The sequence below is a fragment of the Oncorhynchus nerka genome, linkage group LG15 (assembly GCF_034236695.1).
Source record: "Oncorhynchus nerka isolate Pitt River linkage group LG15, Oner_Uvic_2.0, whole genome shotgun sequence".
NCBI lineage: Eukaryota > Metazoa > Chordata > Actinopteri > Salmoniformes > Salmonidae > Oncorhynchus > Oncorhynchus nerka.
This window is the reverse complement of record NC_088410.1, coordinates 27,863,651-27,887,140: the sequence shown is the minus strand read 5'-3', so window position 1 is coordinate 27,887,140 and position 23,490 is coordinate 27,863,651. Positions and strand designations below refer to the sequence as shown.

At 42.7% G+C, this 23,490-nt stretch overlaps 4 protein-coding genes across 7 annotated transcripts; all 4 read right to left on the bottom strand.

Moving 5' to 3' along the window:
• Positions 1 to 1,907: 1,907 nt before the first annotated feature.
• Positions 1,908 to 5,225, bottom strand: LOC115123763 (GTPase IMAP family member 4-like). Its single transcript, XM_029653124.2, has 4 exons — positions 4,732 to 5,225; positions 4,289 to 4,387; positions 3,388 to 4,161; positions 1,908 to 3,132 (listed from the first exon to the last, which is right to left on the bottom strand). The coding sequence occupies exons 2-4, from the start codon at positions 4,317 to 4,319 to the stop codon at positions 2,747 to 2,749; spliced, it is 1,191 nt and encodes a 396-aa protein (XP_029508984.1). The 5' UTR covers positions 4,320 to 4,387; positions 4,732 to 5,225; the 3' UTR covers positions 1,908 to 2,746.
• Positions 5,226 to 7,182: 1,957 nt separating this feature from the next.
• LOC115123764 (noggin-2-like) lies at positions 7,183 to 9,093 on the bottom strand. Its single transcript, XM_029653125.2, has one exon. It carries the CDS (start codon positions 8,348 to 8,350, stop codon positions 7,451 to 7,453), a length of 900 nt encoding a protein of 299 aa, XP_029508985.1. The 5' UTR covers positions 8,351 to 9,093; the 3' UTR covers positions 7,183 to 7,450.
• A 91-nt stretch (positions 9,094 to 9,184) lies between these two features.
• Positions 9,185 to 17,265, bottom strand: LOC115123761 (target of Myb1 membrane trafficking protein-like). Of its 3 annotated transcripts, none has more exons than XM_029653118.2 (15): positions 17,122 to 17,265; positions 15,253 to 15,337; positions 14,994 to 15,072; positions 14,621 to 14,770; positions 14,004 to 14,138; positions 13,571 to 13,726; positions 13,118 to 13,234; positions 12,756 to 12,889; positions 12,248 to 12,290; positions 11,912 to 12,047; positions 11,676 to 11,748; positions 11,297 to 11,372; positions 10,784 to 10,861; positions 10,647 to 10,686; positions 9,185 to 10,513 (listed from the first exon to the last, which is right to left on the bottom strand). In XM_029653118.2, the coding sequence occupies exons 1-15, from the start codon at positions 17,171 to 17,173 to the stop codon at positions 10,371 to 10,373; spliced, it is 1,497 nt and encodes a 498-aa protein (XP_029508978.1). In that variant the 5' UTR covers positions 17,174 to 17,265; the 3' UTR covers positions 9,185 to 10,370. The 3 variants fall into 3 exon arrangements, with proteins under 3 accessions (XP_029508978.1, XP_029508980.1, XP_029508981.1); XM_029653120.2 differs by having other exon boundaries at positions 11,912 to 12,044; XM_029653121.2 differs by having other exon boundaries at positions 10,424 to 10,513; positions 11,912 to 12,088.
• Positions 17,266 to 18,910: 1,645 nt separating this feature from the next.
• Positions 18,911 to 21,750, bottom strand: LOC115123762 (osteocalcin 2a). Of its 2 annotated transcripts, none has more exons than XM_029653123.2 (4): positions 21,567 to 21,750; positions 21,200 to 21,400; positions 20,537 to 20,663; positions 18,911 to 19,724 (listed from the first exon to the last, which is right to left on the bottom strand). In XM_029653123.2, the coding sequence occupies exons 1-4, from the start codon at positions 21,625 to 21,627 to the stop codon at positions 19,622 to 19,624; spliced, it is 492 nt and encodes a 163-aa protein (XP_029508983.2). In that variant the 5' UTR covers positions 21,628 to 21,750; the 3' UTR covers positions 18,911 to 19,621. The 2 variants fall into 2 exon arrangements, with proteins under 2 accessions (XP_029508983.2, XP_029508982.2); XM_029653122.2 differs by having other exon boundaries at positions 20,537 to 20,669; positions 21,567 to 21,746.
• Between the last annotated feature and the right edge of the window lie 1,740 nt (positions 21,751 to 23,490).

The following is a 23,490-nucleotide window of genomic DNA, read 5'->3' as shown; positions in this document are numbered from 1 at the left end:
CCCTTACAAGGGCTATAGTGCCACTAACAAAGATAACTTCCCACAATAACAAAAGGGAAAAGGCTGCCTAAGTATGATTTCCAATCAGAGACAACAATAGACAGCTGTCCCTGATTGAGAACCATACCCCGCCAAAACATAGAAACACAAAACATAGAAATCAGAACATAGAATGCCCACCCAAATCACACCCTGACCAAACCAAAATAGAGACATAAAAAGCCTCTCTAAGGTCAGGGCGTAACATCTGTATTGCTTGCTCTTTGGGGTTTTAGACTGGGCATCTGTAAAGCACCGTGTGACTACTGCTGATGTAAAAAGGGCTTTATAAAGAAATAAAATATAAATCATTTGATTGATTGATTGCAGTACTCATCCATCATTATTGGGCTGTTTCAACAGAACAACATTTATATGCAGAGCTCAGCGAGTTGCCCCAAGCCATTTTAGTTGGGATTTATTGTAACGTTACCTCTGTATTTATCTAGTGTCATTAATTCACATGCACAGTTGGGGGGAGCAACCTGTAGCTTCCCCACCTCTTCAATCCAGGTTTCCACATTAACCCCGCACTATGACCCCCAGACTCAGCCATGTTTTGACCCCCCACTCTGACCACCAGACTCCACCATGTTTTGACCCCCAGACTCCACCATGTTTTGACCCCCCACTCTGACCCCCAGACTCCACCATGTTTTGACCCCCAGACTCCACCATGTTTTGACCCCCACTCTGACCCCAGACTCCACCATGTTTTGACCCCCACTCTGACCCCCAGACTCCGCCATGTTTTGACCCCCACTATGACCCCCAGACTCCACCATGATTTGACCCCCCACTATGACCCCTAGACATAGCTATGTTTCGACCGCCCACTATGACCCCCCACTATGACCCCTAGACTCAGCCATGTTTAATCTAATTTCCCCCCCTTTATATCTTCTTACCAGTGGTTGCTGTTTATGGCCTGCTGTCAGCCTCTTCCTTGCGTGCCATGTTTCTTTGTTTTGTCCTCATTACACCAGTGCCCTATAATCCTGTGCTCGATATTTCACCTTTCGATCCGTGCAGGGGCCAAAGACTTATTTGGGATTATCATACAGGTTTGAGCATGAATTTGAATAATAGTATGACCAACAGAAGTTCAAGATCAAGAATGATGTTGCAGCGCAATGTGAGGTGCAAGCTGCGCATGTCTTCTGCTACATTTTTGGTTAGAGTATATTTAACAAAAAATCTGATTATGTATATAATTTTTTAAAACATCTTGTCAGATGAGAAAAAAGAAACCCGCATAATGCTCTTGCTTGTATCACTACTCTTTAATAAGATTTACATAACGGCCTTGCGGCCTACGTCAGAGCTTTTGTGAGTGTTTATTTATTAGCACCCTTATGTAGACATAGCTCCACCCACAACGCGTCGAATGGGGTTGGGGGTCGATGGGAAAATAAATAACTGTTGCCAAATATAACAGTGTGCATTTCATAAGTATTCGAATAGAGGGTGTACATATAACATATTAAACACGTCTGTAACATATTGTCAGCGAATGTGTTAATTTAAACAATCATAATATGAAAACATTTCATTTAGAGGAAACATTCAAACAAAGACACATAGGCTTCTATATTAGGATTTGTGTTTTTGTTTTTTATATCAGAAATAAAAAATAAAACATTTATAGCTCAATAAATCATGTTAAAGATGAATTAAATACAGAATAGAATGTTCAGTGCAAAAATCCCCTAGTTAGCTGGGTACCAAGGTGAGGTGCGCTGTAAAAGGTTGGTTTAGTGAGCGCCTCAGTGCAGACTTTTGAGTGATCAAGTATGAGAAAACTGTGTGTCAACAGAGGAATTTCTGTGGTGATACAGTTTTGAAATGAAGCACAATATGAAAACAGAACCGTTTTGAAATCATCCTTTTACAATGTTTCACTTTTTTTTTATTGCAACAGAGTATATGGCATCTCACATTTGTTTATTTAATTCACTGAAATATATGCATTCGTGCTCAAGCCTACTGTGTTGTATGTTAAATGTGTCTCTGTGAAATCCTTGAACAGTGATCATTTAAATAGCTGAGAAGAATATGGTTCATGTCTTCCGAAGTTCTCAAGTCCGCTACCATCCTTCTCTTCTGCGGCTGTCAGTGTAAATATACATCTACAGCTACTGGGCAACATGACAACACCAGATAATAGTATAGTAGGACACAGATCAACACAATCCATCAGGTCGCAAAGGGTGCAGACATTCACCCCCACACAATAATAAAAACCTCTCAACAACAACCATAAGTTACACAGACAGAGACAGAGAGATTTGAGAGAGTCCAGTTGTGCTGATGATTATACAACGTTTGTATAAAACATTCGCCTGATGTTGCAAGAACGTTCCCAGAACATTGCGCATACATTTTGTTGCAGCATGTTCAAAAAACATTGCTGGTACATTGTGTTATTACATTACCAGGAAACATAACGAGAATGTTTGGGGAAAGGTGGTTGTTACAGATGGTGTGCGTTTTTGTGAATGTTAGGAGAACGTCCTAATTTTGTATAAAAACCCTTTCTTATGTCCTGGGTATGTTCCCGGTTTGCTGGGCAGTCTGTCCTGTCTCTTCACTGGGGTCAGCCAGTCAAGTCAGGTGAACCATGAGAGTCCATACAGCACAGTCCATACAGCACAGTCCATACACTACACACTGTAGCAATAGAAAAGTGTTGACATTCAAAAGTGTGTCACTGATCCTTATCAAATCTTTTAGATTTTGGAGAATCTAAGAAGAAGCCTGCTCGCTCTTCTCTCCTCTGGCTTTCATTTCCCTCGGCTTTGACTGTGATGGAAATATCCCTTGCTGCTGTGGCGGCTCCACGGACAGCATAACTCACAAGAACAGCCAAAATAATGCCTATAGGAATCCCAAGACATGCGCCAAGTGTTCCATGTTCTGCACCTGCAACTGCTCCCATGAGTGCCCCCACTACAGCAGTCATAATCACTATTAGTGGTTTGACGTAGTGGCCCACCACAGACAAGGCCTCTTCCCTGTATCCTTGCTTGACGGCCTGTAGGTCCACCTTCTGAAGGTCAGCCATTACCGACCCGTCCTGCTTCTCTGTGCTTACTTCAAAGAATAAAAACACACACACAGAGACAGTTCATGAATCAGATCACCGTTACAGATGTAGGATCTTAATTTGAGCCAGTTTGCTTCAGCAGGAAAATAAACCTGCAGCACCAGGAAATGTGAATTATTATGTGGATTATTTTTTAAGGACAGTTCTGTAGTGGTTGATACATTTTTCGTTAGGGCAAATCTAGTCTGAAATGTCAGAGTGGAAATTAACTTTAGAAGCAATTTTAAACTTATCATACTTACTACTGGGGGGAAGTAGTTGACTGCTACTTGTCCTCTTCATCAACCTTTCTTTAGGCTTCTCTTCTCTATACTTCTTCAGCTCTTCTTCCTTTTCCTTCAACTCCATTTTGTATTTCTGTTTCAGTCTGTCCTCTCGGTCTTCATACATCCTTCTCAGCTCGGTCACTTCCCTTGGCATGGTCTCCATCAGTTCATAGTATACTTGGGGGATTAAGAATTCTTCACAGTTTTCTGCTACCATGGCGTCTAGCTTCGTCAGGAGCTCAGAAATCTGGGGAGGAGAATTCCCACACTCAAGGAGATGGTGTCTGTCCCCACATTTCGCTAGAATAGTCTTTGCTCTGTCGATCATCTGATTCTGTTCAATGGATGTGCATTTCTCCTCAGCCTCACTGACAAACAAGACCATGGTAAACTTCCATGCCCTAACTGACAATAGCTCCATGTGATACCGAATCGCCTTTCTTTCTGCGGAGGAGAGCGGGTCGCCCATGGGCACCACCAGAAGAAGAGCATGGGGTCCTGGAGGACATAGGGTCACACTATTCTTAATTTCTTGTTTGATATGTGTGGACGTGTATTTCACAGTGTCCCAGCCCGGGGTGTCCACCACGGTGACGGTCCTTCCAGCCACCTCACCCTGCTTCTTCACACACATGCCTCCTTCACTCCGGAAGTTCTCTCTGCCCAGGATGGTTTTGGCTACTGTACTCTTCCCAGCTCCTACTCTCCCAAGCAGCAGGAGTCTAAGATCTGACTCTGGAGGAGGACCCCCTGCATCAGAGGGTAATAATCAGACACAAGCTCAGCACACAGTCTAACTAACACAATGTGTTTCAAACACAGCTGTGGAAAGGAAGGAATTATCGAAAAGTAATTGGCTGAACTGGAATTGACTTACCATAAACATTTGGGGAGCGTTCACTCGCCATTGCACAGGTGAGTAAACTTTGTTTTTATGTCGTCTCTCAGAGGTTACCTCTCACGCGCTGTTCTTTAGCTGCATCGCATTGAAACACATTGACGCAGGTTAAATTAGGTCACCATGGTTTATACACTTAGTGTCCCATACCATTCACAATCATACACCATTTATAGAATATTACTATGCCTCTGTCATCGTCATTATCCTCCTCCACGTTATAGACGAGCTTAGAATGAGTTACAGAATGAATAAAGACAGCGATATGACTTCATTGTTCATAAACACACTATGTACGTAGGAACAAGGAAGCGAAAGAACCAGTAACACAGGAATCCCAGGTGATAGAGATTACATTTGATAGTGATTACACATGCATTTTAAATCAACTGTGCCTGGTAAAATAATTAAGTTTGACTTACATTTATATTATTTTGATAATTATCCGTTTCCAATAGCTAACAGCACAACATGGGTAGAAGCAGACAGACGTGCATGTTAACACTTCCTGAAAAGTTAAGAGGTGGTTTATGCTCTCTCAAATGACACATGATGGACTTTAGTCTAGTAGCACAGAGTAGGCGTGTACATAAAAGTCACATGCAACACTATATTGTGTAAAATATAATGTAAGGACAAATAAAGCATTGTAAAGCTAAATTAAAGTGATGTTATCCATCTATGCCCCAAAAGGGGACAAACTGCAGGTATACTGTAATCAAAACCACTCATACACACACACTTCAGTGGAGAAGTGATCAAGCACAGACAGACACTTGATGTAGTGATTAATCCATGACAGGAAAGCAATACAACTGTGTTGTTTAAGCAGAAGAACAAATAAAGTTAAACAATAAGGACTTCAATTATCAAAGATACTCACTGAACAATATTGATAACCATTACATCAACCTTCAACAACACAGTGTCTGCTCGTAAAAATCATGTAATTCACTTACCTTGTAACGCTAGTGGTTCAGTTCATCAGCTGGCATTAACATATAGGCCAACGTGAATAATGTTTTTTTTTTTTTTTAATCAGAAAATAATTGTTAAAACAGTTAACAATAAGATTTATTTTGAAACGGTTGATACAAAAAATGGAAATAATGTGAATAATTGTGACATTTTGATACAAATGAATCATGTTGACATCATATTAGAAGGAACCAACAGACATAGAGGAAACAGAAGAGAAATCATTGCACGGCAACACTGCTACCTCTTCCTATTTTAGATGCAGTTACAGATCGAGTTATATCCTGAGTGAGTACTCTGCCCACGTGATGTGGCTGTCCTCTGCAACATACAGAGCAAACCGGATAACACACACTTCCTCTACTGTTGAGATATGGTTCCAGGTCAATAGAGAACACCTAAGAGCTTTGACCTTGAGTTTCATGTATATGAAGAAGCAGAGCCAAATATGGACATATATTTAAGGTAGAATAACTCAACTAATGACCCATTGCGTTTGTATGTAGGCCTATTCTTGACCTACAGAGGCTGATACATTTGACTCATTTGAGAATTATGACAAGCGTTATCTAGAAAGTAATCTTTTTAAATCCGATTTTATATTCTATCAAATGTTTGAACATATTGTCAGCTAATGTGTTAATATTAACAATCATAACATGAAAACATAACTTAGGCAGAACAGTAAAACAAAGACACATGAAGCATGTACTGTATCAGACTATGACACAATTCCGCACCTGAGACAATACTTTTTACAATCCTCCATCCGTTTCTCCATTGCTGTTTTTATTTTACAGCCAAACAGTCTGCAGAACTTGTTCTTCTCCCCCTTTTCCACCTCCATCATCGCCCTCCATCCCTCCATTGAGAGGGATTCTGGTTCCTGTGAACAAACAGAGCTCGGAAAAGGAGAAATGTTCAATAACAAATGTGTGCACAACATTTTTGAGAAATAAGCTTTTTGTGCGTATTAAACATTTCAGGGATATTTATTTCAGCTCATGAAACATGGAACCAACACTTTACATGTTGCATTTCTATTTTTGTTCAGCGTAGTTGAAATTGTAATTTTGTTCAGACTATCACAGCTTTATCTGTATACAGTATCTATTCAACAGCTCAATGACATGGATGTCTCTCCATTCTGCTATTTATACACAAGACATACAACTTGCATCAATCACTCTTATGTTTCGATGTCTATCTATCCTTCGGTCTATATATTTGTGTGCATCATACTGTTCTGGAGTCGGTGAAACTTGAGGTTTCGCTCACTTCTTCAGGAAGGCTTTCTCATGTGATTGACAGTGATGTAGTTTGGCAGTATGCCTTGCTCCTGAAGAGTCAGGAACTCTCTGATGAGCTTTCTCTGTAAGACAGGCCATCATTCGCTCTGGAACCAGTGAGCAGAGAGCTAACAGGCAATTCATTTGAACACATGGATGTAGCTGGCTACTGTAGCAGCATTAATTCAATACTAATCAAGGTAACACTACCCAATAATACCCTTTCATCCAAGGTGTAACCAGGAGACCAGTAAAAACAGTTACACATTTTTTTCACCCTGCAATAACAGGGCTGAAAACGGCTCAATCACAAATAAGACCTATACATCGAGAAATACAAGCAACACAAGCGGTGTAAATAGCATTTGAAACTCAAAATTAGAGTCCACTAATTTACGCAATAATCGACATTGACCCATTTGTATTATGATATTACCACTAGATGGCGCGCGTTGACAATTAAATAAATTCAGTGCAGAAGGACAGCGTTGTATTCTTCATCTCTTTCCGTCACAGTAGGCTATCCTGTGTAACAGAAATAGAAAAACGCTACAAAATGTGAAATCTAATATAAAATGTCCACCAAAAAACCCCACATTAAAACACTTTGGTTGGAAACATTCTGTTTATTCAATTTATTTCGTCCAATAGCTTCATTTCATACTAACGAAAACAAGTTGATTACGAAACCCAAGTGAATTAATTGTATACAGGTATATTTATTTAAGGCTGGACAAACAATACTTGATAATCAATTGCAAAACAAATTGTCGTAAGCCTACATTGACAATCAGATGTTCAAATCAATTCTCTCCTGAATGTAGGCCAACCCCAAATAGGTTACATGTTCGTGATTAACAGTGATCAAATAAAACTATTTGCATGAACATTTACACGCTGTAACCACAGGATAAGGTACCTGCCTCCACAAACACTTTCTGCCTGCAACACCTGTCCCCACCACCACAGTCCCCCTGTCGATCCCGGCCATCTCTCTTAACCCATCCCCGCCTCTCTCTTCGCTGCTCCAGCAGTGCCAGGCCAGTATCTTTATCTGTGTGGTTTGGGCCTGCCGGCATGCCATCCCGCTGGGGAAAGAGCAACTCCGCGAGCCACCAGATTTTTCGCAATCGGTGTGGCGTAACCAGCGGGGCCAGAACACTGGAGCTAATTTTACCCACTGGTAGCGCATTCCACAGGTGGCCGAGCGGACCAGCCAATCACGCAGAGTGCTGGCAACGTCTGCAGGAAGTTCACTCAAGTCCAAATCCTCTGCGTCGTTTTGTAGTTTTCGTTGGTAGCGCGCTGCACCCTCTGTCAGCTCTGGAGACGCGTCGAAGTTGAACCCCTCGTTGGTGGTGTAGTTTGATAAAGCGGGCGGGTCACCACGAGACGCAGTTTGACCACCAGACGCATCGGTGTCGACCCTTGCTTCGGCTGGGCGTTCTATGGACATCCAGAACGGATCAAAAGACGAGCCCAAAATGCGCAGGAGCCGGTTGTGCCGCAGGTGTTTGGGTTTCGGAGCGTAATGGTAATCCTCCTCATTCATCGAGAGTGAATATGGCCGAATCAGCTGCGAGGAAGATACGAAACTACTTGATCTGGTCCGTAGAAAGGATACATCATCGAAATATGTGTCCTTTTGGCCCATAGGGGTTTCACTGCGCACCTGCTCCTGGTTGGGAATCATTGAAGTTGCGCTGGTGAGAAAGACAACCAGATATGTCCAGCACAGTAAAACGCTCCTTAACCAATTTATCAATACATCCATTTTCCAAAGAATGGATGTCTAAAGTGAAGTCAAGCACAGTTGTAGTAGGCCTAGGGCATTGACTCAATAGGTACAAAGGACAGTTCCACTTCACTGGCTCCTCTCCACTAGCTCTGGCAAGTCTAATGTGGTTTCTCCTTCTTCCTCTCATAATACATGGTTGTTTTGGAGTCTTCACAAACCCATACAGTCAGTGTATCAGTGCACACATCCTTGAACAAGGACACAATAATACACAAATAGAGCTGATGTCAATAAAGTAGGAGCTGGGAGGAGTCTCTTTTATCACCTGAACAACAGGGATTTTATCAGCTATGGCTGGAACAGGCGATACTGTCCACACCGTCTCTCTCTCTGGTATGATCACTCAGTCAAAGACCTCGTGCTGAAACACCACAGGCAAGAAAGGAGAGAGACAACGCTAGTGGGGATGGTTTGCAGTGGTGAGAAGCGTGGTGGAAAGGCGTGAGTTGTTGACCTTCATTTTATCACAACGGCCTTACAGTACTGGAAACAGTTGATAATTCCTCATACCATCCCATGTATGTAGCTCCAGTAGGCTACTAGGAACAGGAGAGAAACCCTGTGGTCAGGAGAGGTCATAATCACACAAGCTCCCGCTACGTCAAACATAACTAGTATCTGCAGCGTGTGGCTCACCCCGAGTCTCAGAGACTGAAACATAACAAACTGGCAGCCCAGACCAAATATGTTCATCAGGACAAGAGCCCCTTTCATTTACGGTTACTGGAATCACCGCTTCATGGTCAAAGCCACAACAACATACCGTATCAAGACTGAGGTTTCACTATAATAAATAATAATACTGTACTATCGTTTTCAAATATCAATATTTTATTTTCATTCATAATACTAGGCTTCATATATATATATATATTATACAGTTCACATACTGCACTATCAAACTTCAGAATTAGAATTAAGTTTGAATCTCTATTAAAAAAGGTTGATATTGATTCAACTGGTCTCAGTATTCAAGAAATCTACATAGTGTATATTTACAAGTCTGTGGCGAGTGTACAAAACATTAAGAACACCTGCTCTTTCCATGACAGACTAAGCTATGATCCCTTATTGAGGTCAATTGTTAAATCCACTTTAAATCAGTGTAGATGAAGGGGAGGAGACAGGTTAAAGAAGGGTTTTTAAGCCTTGAGACAACTGAGACATGGATTGTGTATGTGTGCCATTCAGAGGATGTATGGGCAAGACACAATATTTAATTGCCTTTGAATGGGGTATGGTAGTAGGTGCCAGGCGCATCGGTTTGTGTGTGTCAAGAACTGCAACACTTGGTTTTTCATGCTCAACAGTTTCCTGTGTGTATCAATGGACCACCACCCAACTTAACACAACTGTGGGAAGCATTGGAGTCAACATGGGCCAGCATCCCTGTTGAACGCTTTCAACACATTGAAGAGTCCATGCCCAGACAAACTGGCGCTGTTCTGGGGGGGGGGGGGGGGGGGGGTCAATATTAGGAAGGCGTTCTTAATGTTTTGTACCCTCAGTGTATAGGCTTTTGAATGATGTGATACCAGAGTGGGGGCTCCCGAGTGGTGCAGCGGTCTAAGGCACTGCATCTCAGCACTAGAGGCGTAACTAGACACCCTGGTTAGAATCCAGACTGTATCCGGGTTAGGCCGGTGTAGGCAGTCATTGAAAATAAGAATTTGTTCTTAACTGACTTGCCTAGTTAAATAAAGATTCAATTAAAAAAATACCACCACGCATTGTGTGTGTAACCAAGCACGCATACTCAGGTGATATATATATACACATTGATAAGGTAAAGTGCCACCACAACATAACCGCTTGTCATCATGTCATAGACTTTAACTACAGCAACAGCACAAAGTGAAGACTGAAAAATATCTTCATTTTATAGTAGAAACACTATGATTAGAGGTAGCAAGGCACTGTGCGTATTCATCCTATGTGTTAGCTAGGACTACGTGTCCACCTGTGAGTCCACCTGTGCTGCGCGTGCGCCGTTCTCTCAGAGTGAGAAAAGCTGGTCATGGAAGCTCTCCTGTGGCCGGGCGGATTGAGGCGGGGGCCTGGACGAGACGGGGGGCAGGCTGTGTGTTGAGGGAATGTGGTCGGCCACCTTCGCCCTTTCCTCCAGAAACTTGTCAAACTCTGAGAGGGAGAAGGAGAGAGAGTGAGAGAGTTAATGGTGTGGGTATTTTGCAGCACTGATTTCTACTGGCACAGGCTGAAATAGGATCTTGGCAATGATGATGGTTAAAAAGGGAAGGAAAAAAAGACTTACCCTCACTGGTCAGCCCTTCCCTGTCCCCAGCCTCTGGTTGCTGTAACATGAAACAAGTACCTAGCAACTCATGGCAAACCATTCATGTTTGTTGAAACGTCAAGAAAACACACCACATTAAGAAGTCACCGTCTTACCGTTTCTGTGTCCGCAGACAGCCATCTGTCAATGTCTCCCAGGGTGGAGTTCTTAGGGCCAGGCTTAGACGAAGGAATCTGAGGGGGAGGGAGAGAAACAGAACAAAGAAGAAGAAGGGTAGAAAGGAAACAGAGGGAGGTTTGAGTCTTAGTAGAACGGCACAAGGCAGATGTTTCTAGCGGGGTCTAGTCCTCAGGGCCTCAGTGTGTGAATGCATGTTTTCATTCAAGCCCATTTCTGCATCACCGCTAATAGAGTTGCTCCTTAACTGTTATATAACTGGGACTGTGTGTTGGACATTGGCTCATTGCTGTTGTCTGCATCGAAACAGTCCCTTCCGGAAAGTTACACCCTTATTGCTGGCAATAACAGTATGATTCAGAATGTAAATCAACAGTAAATTGAAGGCCTTTAAGTCAGTATTTTTAGATATATATATATATATATATCCTACCCTGTGCTTTCCGTAGGATATGCTATGTTGACCGTAGATAATGAATGAGAAACATTACCGCTCCAGTGACCTGTAACCTGGTGTCCAGGGCTCCAGCCAGTCCTTCCACTGCTCCTGGGTCCTCGTACCGCATACTGGACACACACAAGACTACATCAGTGGAGGCTGCTGAGGGGAGGACGGCTTATAATAAAGGCTGGAACGGAGCAAATGGAATGGCATCAAACACATGGAAACCAAGCGTTTGTTGTGTTTGTTACCATTCCACTCCAGTCATTACCACTAGCCAGTTCTCCCCAATTAAGGTGCCTACCAACCTCCTGTGGACTACATACCATAATATGTATAACAGTAGTCTTTGGTGTACATTTCTTCGGTGTGTTTTGATATTTGTATACTGATAGAACACCCTACAGCGCACAGTGAAGGTGTCTCACCTCTTCCTCTGATCGGCCAGAGAGCTGCCCCTGGTCTGGGCAAACATGTCAAACTCATCCTCCTCTGGTGCACCTGACACACAGAGACAGGCTGTGAGACAGAAACCAACATCACCTTCTCTTATTCAATGACCACGGCCTCAGAGTAGGAGTGCTGATCTAGGGTCTGAGAGATTAAGACTAAGAAATGGAGTCCGACCGGCCTTGAGTTTTAATGCAAAACAGATGCTACTCACTGTGGTTGGCTGCCTGCCTCTGATTGGAGGGAGCGCTGAATGCGGGTTGGCTGGCGGCCGCAGAGGTGGTTGCTGGTTGGCTGAGGGACTGGGGCACAGGGCTGAGGTCAATGAGGTTGGCCCTGGCAGGAGTCTGCTATAGGGCAGAGGATACATTGGGTCGTGTTCTTGATGGTGCTGCGTATTGAACGTTGCAATTAAAGAGAGCTGAAATGACTGCTTACTGTACACGTCAGTGAGGCACGTCTGGTCAGCAGAATATATTTATGTCTGAACATTGTGCCCTACTGAACTAGATGTAAAACACAAAAACAAAAAGGTGAAAGATGACTGTACCTGCTCTGTAGCTGTTCTCTGGGCCTTATTGAGTCTGTCAAACCTAAACAACATGGGAGAAAAAGAGAAAGTACAGACTTCAGAACATGGACACTATGTACTGTGTAATACATGTGCCTCATTTTCAATGTCTTTCTGACTGCAAGTAGCCGAGAATGTGTGTGTGTCAGACCTAGGTTCAAATACTATTTTGTGTATTTGGAAGTAAGTACCTGGACATTTGAAAAGACAAGTAGTTGAATATTGGAATGTACAGCATTTGGAAATACACTTAGAAAGTATTGGCATGCATTTGAAAATACTAATATACAGTAGTTCTCTGACTCAAATACAATCCCATGCATTTAACACAGGTATTTGAAAATATAGTTTGAAATAAGTTTTTGAAAATAAAGAGAAGTAGTTGATTCGAGCCACATTATTTTAAAATACTCAAATACACAGAACATAAGTAACCCAAGTCTGATGTGTGTGTGTGCGTGCGTGTTTGTGTGTGTCCGCGCCTTACCTGTCGTAGCGGATGAAGGCATTGTTTAAGTCATCGTTGACGACCAGCAGCTCCTCTATGAGGCCCTCGTCCAGCAGCCTGGGGATCAGCTCCACCACACGGCTCTGCATCTCCCTGCACACCTGGTACAACTGCTGCTCACACAAACAGAGGGGGTTGGGCGGGAGGGGGTTAGAGGGAGAAGAAGAGAGAGAGGGAGAAAAAGAGTGCAGCAGATGGGGGGAGTCAGAGGACATCCAGGATTCACTGCCTGATAACACTGAATTGGAATACATGAAGGCAATAAACAGGGAAAGAGACCGCAAGAAGAAACAGAGCGAGAAGTAGAGGGGCAGGGGAGGAAGAAAGACATGCAGACAGACCTGCAGTAGCTCCGAGTCCTCCTGTGGGCTCTGTCCAGGCGTCAACTGGTTCAACATCTCAGTCATCACAGTCAGGTTCCCCCTGACCAGAGCCAGGTCAACTCTCAGCTTCTGGGCCTGAAAGGTCATCAACAGTAGCATCCTTAGGCTCTTTGTCAATGCTCTCTCAAATGAGGCTTCGGGGAAAGACATGAGGAGAGGAGGCAAAGAATCATAGAGGCTACGGAGTCGTCGTCATGGATGGGCAGGCCTTACCACTTTAACCACGATGGTATGTACAGACGTTTCCCCTAGGCACGTTTTACAACAAAAGTCAAAAGTGGTCTTAAACAGAACCAACACTTTAAACACAGTTAACCAATGTTTAACTGCAGCTAGTATTTACTCACACTGTGTGTACATGAGTATTACCACAATATCAAAAGGGTAATGCGTTTATGATCTATTCAGTACCTGTTCAGGAGAGATGGAGATGGGTCCATCGCTGAGTTGTGGGGGCACGGCAGTCAGTGCAGCCTGGGTAGGGGACGAGGCAGCAGGGCCACGGGGAGTCTGACTCTGAGGCGGTGGAGCTGGCACTGTAACAGAGGAGTCGTTCTCTGGAATGCTCTAGGAAACAACAGAAAGAGAGCCACGTAATAATACAGCCAATTAGCACATCATCTGATCCAAACAGCACACATGTGGCTCATGCAGAAATGCAAACATCATGCTCCAATCAACTGAGCTATCGGAACCTCAGCATAGTAAAGAGTATGTTTTGTGGGAAGGCGGTGTGTAAGAGAAATAGTGATCTATCCAGAGATAACAGACATGGAAGGTCAAAGTTCACCATAGGATTACATAACAAATCACCAGTAAATTATAGCATCTCTATGAGCCTTACCCTGAGGGGGGTGTGGATGGGGGAGAGGGCGTCCAGGTCGGTCATAGGGAACTCCAGGCCCCGCCTCCTCAGATCCTCGTACACACAGACCACACCTCCTAGAGAGGGAGAGCTACGGAACGCATCGGCCCACGCCTGAGAGAGAGACAGACAGACAGACAGACAGACAGACAGACAGACAGACAGACAGGAATAGAGTTTGAGAGGGGAGGAGCAAAAGAAGAGACTTCATGAATGAACAGAGAAAACGTGCATTTGTCCACCATTAAGCTCGGAGTTTGTAATGAATGTTGTCATTCCAACCAATTTCTACATCATCTCTAATTGATCAATGACTTTACATTATGTACGAATGACCATAGACGATTGATGTGATAATTAAATCACGGCATTAACCCCATCATAGCCTATAACAATTGACTCTACAGTCTCGCAATAGTGGGATAATGTCCAAGCTAAATCAACAGTCAATAAACAGCGGAGTTGTACAGTGCCTGTATATGATCCAAATGGATCGTCAGAAATGGCCCCCTATTCACCAGAGCCCAAAACGCGGTGCACTATATACGTAGGGAAAAGGATGCCATTTCAGACTCTACCTGTGAGATGCAACCCACCTGTATGAGGCTCAGCACCCGGTCGTGCAGGGTGGTGGGAGGGTTGTTCTTGGGCAGGATGGCTCGGACCAGAACCCCCTCCACAAAGTCCTGGGACGCCACTAGAACATGGAACCGGTGGCCACAGTTCTTTACACATGCCTCCAGAACCTAAAGATAGATACAGGAGGAACGACTGAGAATACACACACTGCAAGGAACACACTGAGCAGCATGTACTGTATATAACCCCATTTAGTTCAGTCACTCCCTGAAGTCACTCGGTTCCCGTTTTCTTCAATCCCCAGTGAGAGACCCAGATGATTCAACATTCCCCATCAAGAGAACTCCAATCCTCAGAAAATGGAATAGAAAGACCTGAAATAATACTCACTGTCAAAGCCAACATGATCTCCATGAAGCTCTTATTACCAACAATCCTCTTCTTTACGGCTTTGACTGCATCTTTGGGTCTAGGGAGGAAAACCACACATACGCACTTCCAGCATCAATTCCCAGAAAGACTGTATTTATTGTTGTCATATTAACAGTATTGCTAACTGTTTGACATCGAAAATGACGCAGTACAAAACAGTCATCAATAAAAACACCATAGAAAACAAAATGGCCTATGTGACGCCATCCATAGTTACCCTTCGTCGGTCTCGTTGATGATGTCACATATCTCCATGTTAAGGGCCCAGTCCTCTGCATGCAGCGCGGCGCTGGTGGCTCGTTCTGTCAACATCAACAGGAGATATTATACTCTTATTATGACTGTCTGAGACGACAAACAATATGATATTATACTCTTATTATGACTGTCTGAGACAACAAAGAACATGGATGATTAATCATGCCTACTGTATGCAGATAGACACACAACATGGATGATTAATCATGCCTACTGTATGCAGAGAGACACACAACATGGATGATTAATCATGCCTACTGTATGCAGAGAGACACACAACATGGATGATTAATCATGCCTACTGTATGCAGAGACACACAACATGGATGATTAATCATGCCTACTGTATGCAGATAGACACACAACATGGATGATTAATCATGCCTACTGTATGCAGAGAGACACACAACATGGATGATTATGCAGATAGGCAGACTACAAAGTCACATTTTATACCCCAGCATTATTGATACTTATCAATACAGCTCGATATCAAGATAACACATAGAATAGCACCTAGCCTATGAGTGACCGTAAACATAGGCCTACTGTAAAATCTATTCAGCAGGCATTGGCCTACATGTGATTGTCATAAACAATTGCGGGTTGATTTTAATTGAATAATGATTCAGATTAAAGTATCCGGCAAGTTATCTAAACTCAGCTATATGGCATTTATTGAGGAATGTTTGTTCCCATTTCATCCTCTTTGCACTCCACTCTGTGGCCCCTTGAGTTGGTCATTGTAATTCTCTGCTAATCTCCCTCTCAATCTCTCACCCACACCTTCCCCAATTCAATTCAATTCAATTCAAGGGGCTTTATTGGCATGGGAAACACATGTTAACATTGCCAAAGAAAGCCACTCTCTCTCTCACTCACTCACTCCCCCTATTTCATGTGACTGTCAGCTGCTTCTGTTCGCATTCCCTCCGGGGTAGTCTAAGCATATATGCCATGTGAGAGAGAGGGCGAAGTGAATGAAGTAAGAGGAGTTTGTGTGTGTGATGTCAGGAACTTAAGGTCACCAAGGATGTCAACACTTTCACTAGACTGGACAGTAGACATAACTTTCCATGGCTCATCTCCATCAAAACACCTGTGACCTAAAAACATGATCTGCATTTTATATAGACACGTTTGTTGATATCAATTACATAATCAATCTGTTTATGTATGCCATAAAGGCCCTTCAAGACATGATGTAGAAGTTGACCAACTTTGACTGCAATTATGCTATGCCAGTTAAGAAACCAGATATCTAGGATTTAAATTATTTGGGCATAAATTGTGAAATGTTCATTGGTTATAGGCTGATAATAATTTTAGTCTTGAAATGGAGCCTAGTTTAAACGGTTTGTGAGCCAAGGTTTTGAATAAGGAACTAAGCAACAACTTCTATGCCCCTAAACCCACCCATTGACATCAGTGATTCGTCAATATTGCTGTAATGTCACCACAAATTACGAATCACATGAGCGATAAGGGTACTTTAGACTGCTTCTAGTATTTTATTGGTTTGAGAACACATCTTTCTAGGCAGATATCGGCCATAAATTCACATTAACGTTCGTGTATATACTACTTGGCAAATAAAAGTAGCTGCAATTCCTACTTTTCTGTCTGAACCCCTATAACAAAACAGCCCTGTAACTTTCACAAAATGTATTAAACGTTTGAACATAAATAAATAGCTAGCTGGATAGATACAATTTGCAAGTTTCTAAAGTTAAGTTGCGATGTCATTCAACGTTGCAGATCGAGCGACGCATAATTAGCTTGATGGCTCCGCTTTGAACATCTTTCTGCAATATTTCTCCCGACTTACCAATTCGTTGTCCAACAGGAGAAGAGAAGGGGCTTCCTATGAGAAACTCCATATTTTCCACAAAGTCGTAATTCCAAAACGGTACTTTTTTCACTCCCAATTCCCCGTTATTTCCCCGTTCGTAAATAGACCTGTATGACGCTAGACACAATAAGGATTAGCCACGACAGTGGATTTTAGTGGCCTTCAAAATAAAGGTTCCCCATGGAAAGTCATGTAAACGGATTCAAACAGTGTAATTATGCCATATTTAGACTAGATAATGCTAAACAAGGTTATAATGTTGTTACATAATTTAAAATTAAGTTAAATAATGCATTATTTGTGTCAATAAACATATAACGCATAAGTCCCGCTGTGGATGTATTAGACCACATAATTGCCTTTGGGGCATACTAATATGCACTGTACAGCCTAAACTAGAGATTGTGCTCCCTTGAAATGGGGAATCAGCCTACTCGGTGACACCCACAGAAAACAACTTTGCTCTTATTAGGTCACTTTAACTGTGGGACATCAGCTCCCTATACAGCCTATTGAGGATTCATATTGGACTGTGCAAGAGCTAAGACACTAATATAAATCTACACATTTGTGTTCTGTGAGTGTCAATGAGTTGGCAGATACCCCATTTCATGGGTGCACAATCCATAGGTTACGCTGTACAGTGCAATATGAATGTCCAATATGCACAATAGACTGACTGGAAAGGGGATTTCCATCAGTCAAGTCCTGCAATAAGAGCTATGATGTGAATATTTGTGTAAACTCTACACAGTTGTGTTCTGTGAGTGTCACTGAGCAGACTGATACCCCATTTCATGGTCCCAATATCCATATGTAAGGCTGTACAGTGCATATAAGTATGCCACCAATGCAATTCTAAAGTCTAATACATCCACAGTGCGATTTCAACTGAATTGAACTTTTTGGTGTGAAATTAACTAATTATTGTATTTAAAAAAAAAATTATATAACAACATTCCAACCTTGATCTAGTCCAAATATGGCATGAATCAACGATTTGCATTGTTTTGAATCACTTTCAATGTGGGACATTTATTTCAGAATGCAAACCGGAAGTTCCCCTATTGTGGCTAGCTTCACACAGATCGTAGGTTGATCTGTGGACGCGCGGTCACGTGAATACCACCAGGCCAGGCTATGGTTAAAAGGATTACATACTATACTGTGTTATAAAGTGGAAGTGTGGACAGGACAGAATACACACTCTTTTCACGGCACTTCGATACAAAGTGATTTTCTTAGCAGGTTAAGAGAGCATTTTTGCTAACCCTAACCCTTTTTCCAAGCTTTAACCTCGGTCTTCTAACCTGTTACGCATATTCTCCTAACGTGTTAAGTTTTCCTAGCCCTCTACTAAAAAGTAACTTTGGTATAAAAGTGGCATGAAAATAGTTTTTCCCATGTGGACACTCAGCAGTTGAGGCTGCTGAAGGGAGGACGGCTTATAATAATGGCTGGAACAGAGCAAATGGAATGTATTTGATACCATTCCATTCATTCTTCTCCGTCCATTACCACAAGCCCGTCCTCCCCAGTCAAGGTGCCACCAACCTCCTGTGGTGGACAGTCTGCAGAAGCAGTGATGACAATCAGTCAGCTATACCCTCGTGTGTTAATATCTTGTCTTTAGGTATATAAAAAAAGACTTATTCAAACAAATACAGAAGAGGGTAATTGAGACAGACTGGTATGGACGCCTATATGGCCTAGGTCCCAATACTGTACTCAATTTGCTATAAAAAAAACACCCAAACACAAAATATTAAAATGTTCTCCACTTTATTCAGCACTTATGTGCAAACAGTAGTCAAAGTGGCATCAACAAGGTTTGAGTTTGCATACAAACTGTGGTGTCCTCACTCTTTCTAAACCCCTACTTAGAAGATGGATTTAGTGATGATAACAATCAATACAAATATATGACAGTATTGACTATCAGCAATAGTTACACTACGAACAGGAAACAATCATTAAAAATGTATGGTTATAATACATTGCAGATAAATGATAATGTGCGCTTTAGCCTACCTAATACTACAAAACGGATAAAGATTAATACATTTATGATACAATACATTTGCGGTTTTAGCACCATTCTTTGTGATATTGTGTTGAGCAATTTACATTAGCAGGCCCCTATAACCACACGACTCAGTTCCTATATGCCTCTAGCTTCTCCTCAATATTACAAAAGCTTGGATCAGACATGCCTTTTCTTACATTACCCAAAACATATAGTTACAGCCGGCACTACGAGTACTGTAGCTACCAATTTCACTTGTGGCTGGTCTCGCAAAGTCCCATAACTTGGTCTGCTCGCTAAACGTGGAGGAAACCTGTTTGTGTTTGTTTTCTATGCCCGTATAAGGACACTGTTGGGAGTGGTTGATCCCTTCTCAAGAATGTAGCTTCATGATGGTGAAATGGCAGAGAGTATTTTCTCTCTCTCCAGTTTGCATAGTAAAGAGTCTGTTTAGAAGGGAGGTGGTCCATAGTATGCTGTGTATGCTGCAACGATGCCTGCTGTCTCCGCCATGTGCTCACAGGCCAGGTTGAGCTCGCACACCTCACTTAGACTGGACGCGAGAGAGAGAGAAAGAGAGAGAAAGTTGGGGTTAATTGACTTCTCATCAAATACACATAACTGTAGGGTAAATGTACTTTATCAATTTGCTTCATGTGATTTTTTTTTTTACAAAACAGCAGTGATATTCTGCATATTTTGCTCCAGTCATTTGGCTTGTATGAAGTACAGTAAGAGTGTTGCCTAAATGTAAACATCTGTAAGGTAAAATGTAAACAGATTATTTGGCTTCTTGGCGGTGACGATGCAGCTAGGAGGAGGGTTTGGGTCAGGGAGGGCTGGGGTGAAGCTAGGGGGAGGGTTTGGGTCAGGGAGGGCTGGGGTGAAACTAGGAGGAGGGTTTGGGTCAGGGAGGGCCGGGGTGAAGCTAGGAGGAGGGTTTGAGTCAGGGAGGGCCGGGGTGAAGCTAGGAGGAGGGTTTGAGTCAGGGAGGGCCGGGGTGAAGCTAGGAGGAGGGTTTCCCAAGCATCATTGCAACATCACCTTCTAACACCAAATCATGTGAGGTAACACCCTTGACTGTTAAATGACTAAATGAGGCATTCAGGAAAAGTGAACACCCCTAATTATAGTAGGTCACATTTGACATGGTTGTGACAGCTGTTTTGTGGCAGATAGCCATAGTGTGTGTAGTGTAGTGTTGAGTGATGGTAGCAAAAAGCTTGGGTTAGAATGTTGTCTTATTGTACAATAGTCTATTAGCTTGTACATTTTCTATAGAGCAATGGTAGAGTAGTTCTGTGATGTGTTCTAGAAGTGTGTGTGTTCTAGAATATCGAGTTCTAAAAGGGTATTGGAGCCTACCTCTCCACCTGGGTGAGGGTGAAGGCAGCAGCTGCTTGTCCAGCCGCCCTCTTCCTCCTCAGCAACACTGAGGCCAGGTCTCTCTTCATAATCACTTCTGGCTCTGTAGCTGCAGCTGGGTCCTCTGCTGTAGCTGGAACACACACACACACATACACACACACACACACACACACACACACACACACACACACACACACACACACACACACACACACACACACACACACACACACACACACACACACACACACACACACACACACACACACACACACACACACACACACACACACACACACACACACACACACACACACACACACACACACACACACACACACACACACTTCAACCCTTACACAGTACAAATGTGGTTTTGCTTCCTTTTTTAGAGCAGCTATGGTAGCCTATATTTATGAACAGTTTTATTTCCCATTTTTTGTAAATGTCAACACAAACCTGTACACATACTCTTACACATTTCCTTAAACTGATACCATTACAAATACAAACACAAAGAAGGCGACCCTCTTTCCCGTTTCCATGCAGATCTGCATATACTGCATACACTATCTGCTATTATCAATGCATCTGTTAACTTTACATCAGCACACTGCGGAGCAACGACACCATTTAGAGTTAGTTAGAGAGATGCCAGACCTTCAGCACTAGTTGACTCTGAAGAAGACTCTGAAGAGGCTGAGGAAGAGTCTGAGTCCGAGGAGTCTGAGGCAGAGGCTGATGAGTCGGAAGCCGAGGAGGAAGAGGAGGAAGCTGATGAAGATGCGGAGGAGTCTGCGGCTGGTGCTGGTTCAGTGGCAGGGTCAGGAGCAGGATCGAGAACCACATCAAGAGACAGATCTGTTGAACAGAGAAAATCCCATTGGCTCGTTATAAGCACGTATGAGCGTTTATGTCTTATTATAAAACATGTTATGTTAGTTCTCTCGTTAGTTAATCTCGTTCAGAATACATTGTCACAATCAGAAGTTATGATGAAACAACACAATATGCTTTCCCAACTTACCGTTCATGGACAGAGAGACCGACAGAATGGCACAAATGGTCAGGAGAGTCAGAGACTTCATGTTGTTTTTGGGTTGTTGTCTTGCTGCTTTCTTGAACTACCAGTGAGTGGTAGTGGTAGAACTTTGGTTCTTTCTCTCCTTCTTTCAATGCCTTCTTCACTGTATATCCCTCCATGGTCAATATATACTGTAGTCATCCCCCTCCCAATCAGATACACACTATGGTCAGACTATGTGATTGGTTAGGGAATCGAATGTCAACTTGTACCACTTCCCTGGACACTCATCACATAACCACCCACACACCCGACAGGCACCGGAACAGGCTCAAACACACCCACACACCCGACAGGCACTGGAACAGGCTAAAACACACCCACACACCAGACAGGCACAGGAACAGGCTAAAAAACACCCACACAAACATACACACTCCATGTGGCATACATACATGTACACACAACCCATGTAGCGGAACCAGTCAAATGAAACAAGTAGGGATGTGTAAGAAGGTTTCTAAAAATGGAATTCCTCTTCTATGTAGCCCCTTTAATTGCACAGGGACTACTACATTTGATCTAGAATGGACCTAACATAATCATCACGCCAGGAATATTGTGTCTGAAAACAGAAAAGTGCTGGTTTGAAAATGTATATAGGCTTTGAGTTGAGAAATATGATCAGAAACACAGGCTATTTCTGGCATTGTTATTGTTGTAGTGTACAGGTAACTGCCAAACTAAAGGAAACACCATCATAAAACATATTCATTCAATTTGGTTGAGTCAAAGATGTCAGATCTTATCACAAACAAAATAAAGGTCAACTGGGCCTGCCCAGATTTTATTATACATGACCCTAAGCATGATGGGGACCAGGAACCACACCTGTGTGGAACTGGTTTTAATGTCTATGGTGTGGAAGCACCTGCTTTCAATATACGTTATATCCCTCATTTATGCAAGTGTTTCCTTTATTTTGGCAGTTACCTGTATGTGCATGCTAAATGAAATCCTCTAAGAGTTATATTTATTCACAACAATTATTCTGGATTCCAACCATTAATTTCCCCCCATTTCGGTCTAAATGGAATCAATCCTGAAATTCTCCTGAATTCGATTCCATCCCACCATTCATCAGTGTAGTATAAATAATCCCAACAGAAATACCTAAAAAAAAACAAACGGGTCAGAATAGAAGCAATATATCCCTCTAAATAAGACATTGTCTATAAGTTGTGATTGGATTTAAATCAGGCCCCAGCCAGTGGCATGTAGCGGATGACCCTGGATATGAGTTGCTGAGAGGCTCAGCTCCTCGGCTGCTCGCCTCAAACTCCCACCCCCACAAACCCCAAACTACAGCCCAGGTCTACCACACACTACTAATCGAGTGACTGGGAACAGCACCAAGACTCATTATGTGACAGAGATTAATTACAGCCTACCAGTGCCCCACTGAAGCCACAGCCGTTCACTATATAAAGGCTGGGGCCATTCAATTCCAGAAAGATCCACAGCCACACGGTTTAAACTAACTTAACGACCCAACTGTTACAGCCACACTTGATGTAGTTTTGCATATGCACAGGTATAAACAGCTTGCCTGGGTTGCTCATATGTTAAATGCACAATGATGTGTGTGATATGCATATGCATATGGATTGCATAGATTTGTTTTGGTGGGGGCCTAATATAGACTGTGGTTGGTCGATATATAGATATACAAGCTTGCATCTGATATCGACCGATTTCATATTTCAATTTCCAGACTGTGGACAGGGAGTAAAGCCACATTGAAAGGTAAATATGGTAGATAATCCAATATGTCTTGATGTATATATTTATATATCTCGGCGCTGACACCAGGGGCCTGGTTGTGTGTTACAATGAGAAATGCCATTGCCCTCTGCTGTAGCAGACT

Excerpts from the sequence above, each read along its gene's own strand:
- LOC115123763 (XM_029653124.2), bottom strand. The coding sequence starts at position 4,319 with ATGGCGAGTGAACGCTCCCCAAATGTTTATG. Across the intron at positions 4,162-4,288 it reads ACGCTCCCCAAATGTTTATG|GGGGTCCTCCTCCAGAGTCA; the intron begins GTAAGTCAATTC and ends CCTCTGATGCAG. Across the intron at positions 3,133-3,387 it reads TCAACTACTTCCCCCCAGTA|TAAGCACAGAGAAGCAGGAC; the intron begins GTAAGTATGATA and ends TATTCTTTGAAG.
- LOC115123764 (XM_029653125.2), bottom strand. The coding sequence starts at position 8,350 with ATGGATGTATTGATAAATTGGTTAAGGAGCGTTTTACTGTGCTGGACA.
- LOC115123761 (XM_029653118.2), bottom strand. The coding sequence starts at position 17,173 with ATGGAGTTTCTCATAGGAAGCCCCTTCTCTTCTCCTGTTGGACAACGA. Across the intron at positions 11,749-11,911 it reads GAGGCAGGCAGCCAACCACA|GTGCACCAGAGGAGGATGAG; the intron begins GTGAGTAGCATC and ends TCTGTGTGTCAG. Across the intron at positions 10,514-10,646 it reads GGAAGGGCTGACCAGTGAGG|AGTTTGACAAGTTTCTGGAG; the intron begins GTAAGTCTTTTT and ends TCTCCCTCTCAG.
- LOC115123762 (XM_029653122.2), bottom strand. The coding sequence starts at position 21,627 with ATGAAGTCTCTGACTCTCCTGACCATTTGTGCCATTCTGTCGGTCTCT. Across the intron at positions 21,401-21,566 it reads GGTCTCTCTGTCCATGAACG|ATCTGTCTCTTGATGTGGTT; the intron begins GTAAGTTGGGAA and ends TCTGTTCAACAG. Across the intron at positions 19,725-20,536 it reads ACCCTCACCCAGGTGGAGAG|TCTAAGTGAGGTGTGCGAGC; the intron begins GTAGGCTCCAAT and ends TCTCGCGTCCAG.